The following is a 5,380-nucleotide window of genomic DNA, read 5'->3' on the forward strand; positions in this document are numbered from 1 at the left end:
AAGCTACAAAGTCACAGTTGACAGATCAGTGACATTTAAGGGTCTGGCGTGGCGACTCCACTCTATCTTCACCTCCCAATTACCATTATCCAGAGCGAGAGGAGCGTGCGAGCGTGGATGCGTTCAGTGCTTTCTGTCCCCCCCCCCTGCTCTGGTTATCGTCTGTTCGCACCCACTTTACCTCCGACTCACTCACGTCCGGCCCTTCTGCCAGTGCGCGCTGTTTATCTACGGTGTCGAATGTTTGAGTTACGAAAAGTTTCCCTGTACTCGTGAGCGGATGAGCGAGCGCGTGCTGCTCTAGAACGGACGTGTCTATGTGCGCGCGCGCGCGTGTGTGTGTGGTATAGTTCCATTGCTCTTGACGCCCACGAGGGCAACACCGTCGCAGCACCCGGCGAACACCACGCACTCTCGTGCAGATGAACCGCAACCGTTCGCTTTCACCCTTGCGCACGTTTCGTTCTCTACTCAAACGCTGTCTCTCTCTCTCTGATAGACAAATTTTGACTGTAAGCCACACAAAACTTCCTTTCGATAACGTGCAGCTATTCGAGTTTGCGGCTCATTCAACCGAAAACGCGCACACAACGCATCACCTACACCACAACGAACCAGCACTCGAGTGGCTGTAGTCCTCGGAAGTGTTCATCGATAAACATTCCATTGCCAGTATGGTTTGGGATGTATAAGAAATACACACACACACACACGCACAGCAGCCTGGTTGCGGAGGAAAGGTGGCGCGTATATTCGTGGTCTGCGATATGAAATTAATTAGACAAATTAATGTATTAACACGTTTCTCATCAAACAGTGCTGGCGATGCGTGCGGACGCGTTTGAGCGCTTGGCAAACAAGTAAACAGCCAACCGAGCCTGTTGTAGTTGTTGGAAGGTGGAGTAGAAGAAAAAGAGGAAAGCGAGAGACAGAGAGAGAGAGAGAGAGAGAGAGAGAGAGAGAGAGAGAGAGAGAGCGAGCTAGGGGAAGGGAATGTGTCAACATCCGGAATCACGTTCTCTGCTTCACCCGTCGAAGGGCACGGTGCGGATAAGATGACGAAGGTGAAAATCTATGCATTGTGCTGGAAATGTACATCAGCCAAAGGTGCCCAGAATCTTCCGCCGCGGTACCGAAGCGTCGACAGCTTCAACAGCGAGACAAAACGAGCGAGACTCACCATTACCCATTGGGATTTAGATCTCGGCAAGTGCCGCCACGTCGGAACGCCCCGATAACGACCCACGCTGGGGTCGAAAGTTCAGCAGCCGAGGCCCCCTCCCTGACGACTCGTTTCCTAGCCGCAGCACGCGGCACGCCTCTTCAGCAACTGATCCCAGCGCCCGATCTGATGCGTTCGAAGCTTACGAGAGACGATTAGGACGCCCACACGCGCCCGGGATTGCAGCGGATCTTCAACGATAATTGCCTGCCCAATTTCATAACGGCCCATCGGTCCCGAAGTCGTCCGGGCTTTTAAGGTCATTCTCATTAGCTTACCTGGGCCGTGGGTATTGTTTTTAGATGTTGTTGTAGTTATTGTTTGAAAGAAAATAAAATCGTTCATAATCAACCTTTTGATTGCAGTTTCAATGAGCTCCAATTTCCGACGTGCGCGCTCCTGGGCGGGAGAAGTTCGAGGCGCCTGCCAAACTAGTGTGGGCACGACTCCGGCTTCGGATGTTTGTTTTGCTAAACGCGACCCGCATAACAATCTTGCGTATGTATTACTGCGTGCGTCCAAGTGCGTGTGTGCGGTTAGTGTCCCAAAAAATCCTCGAGCCAGTTTAAAGGTTAATTAGCGCGTCGGTGCGGTTGCGTGGCTGGTTTCCCTTCACATGCTTTCCATCATCATAAAGATCGAGTACACCTTCTTGGCAACCTTTGGGGAGAGAAATACACAAGACACTACTCAATGGGAAGCATACAACGGAGCGGGCAAGAAGGAGTTCCGTACATTCAGGAACAGATTCATATTGATGCTAACCATGCCGGCACAGGTTAGCCCTCTCGGATGCTGGCTGCGGTGCAGCAGTAGATGAATGAGTTGCTTGTTCTGCTGGTGCATCTCGTGCCAGGCCGTGGCGTAGATCGATTCCGTCAGCTTGGACGCCTTCAGCTCGATCAGCGTGCCGGGGATGCAGAAGACCAGCAGCTGTATCGTGCAGAGCGGTATCAGGAACAGCCCCGGCAGCCAAATGCTCTGAAAGAATGGGCAGGAGAATGATGTATCGAACGCTGACGACCATCCCACGCGAAGGAAGCCGCTTACCGTGCGCATCACGTACAGCGTCATGACGAGCTGGAACGTGAGCGACAACACCTCCACGATCGCTTGCGGCGAGTAAACGCGCTCGATCAGCTGTACGAACTCTTCCAGCCGCGTCTGGTCCAGTATGATCTCGTGCAGCTTCTGCCGGACGAGCCGGTCCCGGCCGTGCGCGTCCGGCCGCTTCACCAGCGCGTCCAGATCGGCCAGGTGCAGCTCGAGCACATCGTACTGGATGCAGATGTTCAGGATCAGCGCGAAGTAGATGTTCTGTGTCGCGGTCAGCCCGGGCGGCGTCCACAGGATGCAGCTGAGCTGGTACAGATAGTTCAGCTCGTACCCGCTGGTGCTGTCCGGATCGAGGAAGGGCAGGTACACCCCAAACGGCAGTATGCGCTCCCCATTGTACAGGTAGAGCAGCCCCGGGCCGACGGACGCAATCCCCGCACCGAACAGAAACAAGATCGTGTACAGCATCACACCGTGCCAGAAGATGTCGGTGTACCAGCGCAGCAGGGCGGACTGGCGCGCGTCATGCGGGTTGGCACGCAGATAGGTGTCCCGGGCTGTGCGCATCAGCCGAGGCAGATCGTCCCGGTGGCTGAATCCGCCCAGTATGCGGCCCCAGCCGATGCACCCGAAGCAGATGGTGGACAGCACGAACGATTTGCCGAACAGGTCGTCGCGGAACAGCACCAGCACGTCGTAGAACGAGATCGCCATGAACAGGCCCGCCATCAGCATCACCGTGGCGGACAGCTTGCTGTGCTCTAGCCTGCGGCCGTACCCGTCCATGCCCAGCATTCGGAGGATGTGGCACTGCCAGGACAGGATGCGGTCGAACCGTTCGATTGGACTTTCGCTGCCGACCGCCATGGCGCCGCCGGGTGGATTAAACCGACGGGGAGTTTACGGCACCGAATATAAGCGGAAACCCATCAAACAGACTGCAAATGAGCTGGAAGTAAGGAAGGGGAAGGAGGGCAGGGTGGGTGAGGTAATTAGCTCTGGCGCAGCGGGTTAATAAGGATCCCTCATTGGAGTAAGTGCCTGGTGTACCAGCTACTGCAATATGCAAACTTCAATCGTAGTCCTTGACGTGGTGTGTGCGAAGGTGGAAAGAAGGATCACTGTAATTAAATTGCCGTGCTTCAAGGTCTTACAGTTAGTGTGTATGTGTGTGTGTATGTGTGTGTATGTGTGTGTGTCTCAGAAATAGAGAATATCCTCGGGTCTGGCTTTACATGTTGCGTAACATCATGAAGATTGAGTAGAACTTTTGCGACATCTGTAATTGGAAGGGCACATTAAAGCAGACCGAAAGCACGCCCAGCTTGGGCACGTACATTGACGAACAGGTCCAAGCTGATGCAGGTCATACGGGCGCAGGTGAGCGTCTGGGGCTGCTGTGAGCTCAGCAGCAGCAGGCGAAAGATCTGCTTGTCCTGCTTGGACAGCTCGTTCCAGGTGAGCCTGTACACGCCGGCCGAAAACTTGACGCCCTTATCCTCGATGATGGTGCCGAGCAGGCAGAACAGAAAGAGCTGCAGTGTGAAGGCCGGTATCAGCACCAGCCCCGGGATCCAGAGTGACTGTCGGGTGAGAAAGAAATGGATTAAGCGAGCCAGAGAGCTCCCAAGGGTTCGCACACTGTGTCACTTACAAACTGCAATACGAACAGTGTGATAACGATCTGCAGCCCTAGCGAGAGTACCTCCACGCCCGAAAGGACGTTGTTTGCCGCTTCGACGTTGGAGATGAAACTGTCCGGACACACAAACAAACAAAAAAACACAAACAGTATCTCCTAACTCTCTGTCTCTGTTTCTCTCCCTCTTTGTATATATATCCCAGGATTTGCCACTACCTCACTACCTAATCAGTCGCTGCTGATTGTGAAGGATGCTGCGCAGCTGGCACCCAATCATCGCGTCCCTGTGCGGGTGCGGCGACCGTATCAGCTCGTCCAGGTCCTGCAGCTTCACCGCCAGTATGTCGTACTGTATGCAGATGTTCAGCACGAGCGCAAACATCATGCACTCCGACGCGACCAGCCCGGGCGGCGTCCAGATGATGCAGCTCACCTGGTAGATGTAGTTCAGCTCGTAGCCCACCGGCGAGTTGTGGTCGACGAACGGCAGCACCACACCGTACGGCAGGACCCGGTCGCCGGACAGCAGGTAGATGAGGAGCGGGAGCAACCCCGCCGCCACGGACGTGCCGATAAACACGAGCGTGTAGCCGTTGACGGCCCGCTGGAACAGCCTGGTGTACCACTGCAGGATGCGCTGCTCGCGCGGATCGTCCACCACCAGCCGGTAGGTGCGGTAGGATTGCTCCAGCAGCTCCGCCAACAGCTTGCTGCACAGCAGGAACACCGATATGCGGCCGATGCCGATCGTCGCGAAGAAGATCGTGATCAGCACGTAGACAAAGTTGAACAGGTCGTCCCGGAAGAGGTACAGGTCGTACAGCGAGATGATTAGGAAGGTGAGCGCCAGACACACCACCATGAAGGTGAGCGAGTGGATGCGGAACGCCGGATCGTAGCTATCGACGCCGATCAGCTTCAGCAGCAGGCGCTGCCGTTTGATCAGCCGATCGAAGGTGTGGATCGGATGCTCCGGCATTGTGGCGAGCCGAACGGTGCGTGAATGTGCCGAACGCGGCGTTTGCGGTTGACTTTCAACTGAAGCTGAACACCGTACCTACCCAGGCGAGGGGTAATTAAGCCGTCATGAATTTTGAAACCATCCACTTTCCCTGCGGACAGGTGCAGGTGGTTTCATCGCTGTTCCCGCGTACTGCACGTGCTAGCTCCTTCTTTGTAGCCCCACCAGGACATTACAGGGAGCTGCTTTAAGGACCGCTGGTGCTCCTCTTGCTTCCCTTTTTTTCTACAGCCTATTCGCATTCGCATCGGTACCGCGTTGCTTCCAAGCACCAAGCCTGTAAGGGCACGCCAGTGAACCAAAAACCAAGGTGCACTGCCGGAGCGGAAAGCATTTGCATGTGTGCGACGACCGCCTGTCCGGCCACTCGCAAGGCGTGAATTTATCGAACGCCAGCACCGCTGGCTGCAGCAACCGCACGTGGTTCGCAAACGGCCGT

At 55.3% G+C, this 5,380-nt stretch overlaps 2 protein-coding genes across 2 annotated transcripts; both read right to left on the reverse strand.

Moving 5' to 3' along the window:
• Nucleotides 1-1,834: 1,834 nt before the first annotated feature.
• LOC121589427 (putative odorant receptor 83c) lies at nt 1,835-3,145 on the reverse strand. Its single transcript, XM_041908353.1, has 3 exons — nt 2,273-3,145; nt 1,958-2,203; nt 1,835-1,882 (listed from the first exon to the last, which is right to left on the reverse strand). The coding sequence occupies exons 1-3, from the start codon at nt 3,143-3,145 to the stop codon at nt 1,835-1,837; spliced, it is 1,167 nt and encodes a 388-aa protein (XP_041764287.1).
• A 364-nt stretch (nt 3,146-3,509) lies between these two features.
• On the reverse strand, nt 3,510-4,899 carry LOC121589431 (putative odorant receptor 83c). Its single transcript, XM_041908368.1, has 4 exons — nt 4,145-4,899; nt 3,933-4,032; nt 3,616-3,861; nt 3,510-3,557 (listed from the first exon to the last, which is right to left on the reverse strand). The coding sequence occupies exons 1-4, from the start codon at nt 4,897-4,899 to the stop codon at nt 3,510-3,512; spliced, it is 1,149 nt and encodes a 382-aa protein (XP_041764302.1).
• Between the last annotated feature and the right edge of the window lie 481 nt (nt 4,900-5,380).

The sequence above is a fragment of the Anopheles merus genome, chromosome X (genome assembly GCF_017562075.2).
Source record: "Anopheles merus strain MAF chromosome X, AmerM5.1, whole genome shotgun sequence".
NCBI classification, from domain to species: Eukaryota; Metazoa; Arthropoda; class Insecta; order Diptera; family Culicidae; genus Anopheles; species Anopheles merus.

Excerpts from the sequence above, each read along its gene's own strand:
- LOC121589427 (XM_041908353.1), bottom strand. The coding sequence starts at position 3,145 with ATGGCGGTCGGCAGCGAAAGTCCAATCGAACGGTTCGACCGCATCCTG. Across the intron at positions 2,204-2,272 it reads CGCTGTACGTGATGCGCACG|AGCATTTGGCTGCCGGGGCT; the intron begins GTAAGCGGCTTC and ends CCATTCTTTCAG. Across the intron at positions 1,883-1,957 it reads ATATGAATCTGTTCCTGAAT|GTTGCCAAGAAGGTGTACTC; the intron begins GTACGGAACTCC and ends CTCTCCCCAAAG.
- LOC121589431 (XM_041908368.1), bottom strand. The coding sequence starts at position 4,899 with ATGCCGGAGCATCCGATCCACACCTTCGATCGGCTGATCAAACGGCAG. Across the intron at positions 4,033-4,144 it reads AATCAGCAGCGACTGATTAG|TTTCATCTCCAACGTCGAAG; the intron begins GTAGTGAGGTAG and ends GTGTCCGGACAG. Across the intron at positions 3,558-3,615 it reads GCTTGGACCTGTTCGTCAAT|ATGTCGCAAAAGTTCTACTC; the intron begins GTACGTGCCCAA and ends TTCCAATTACAG.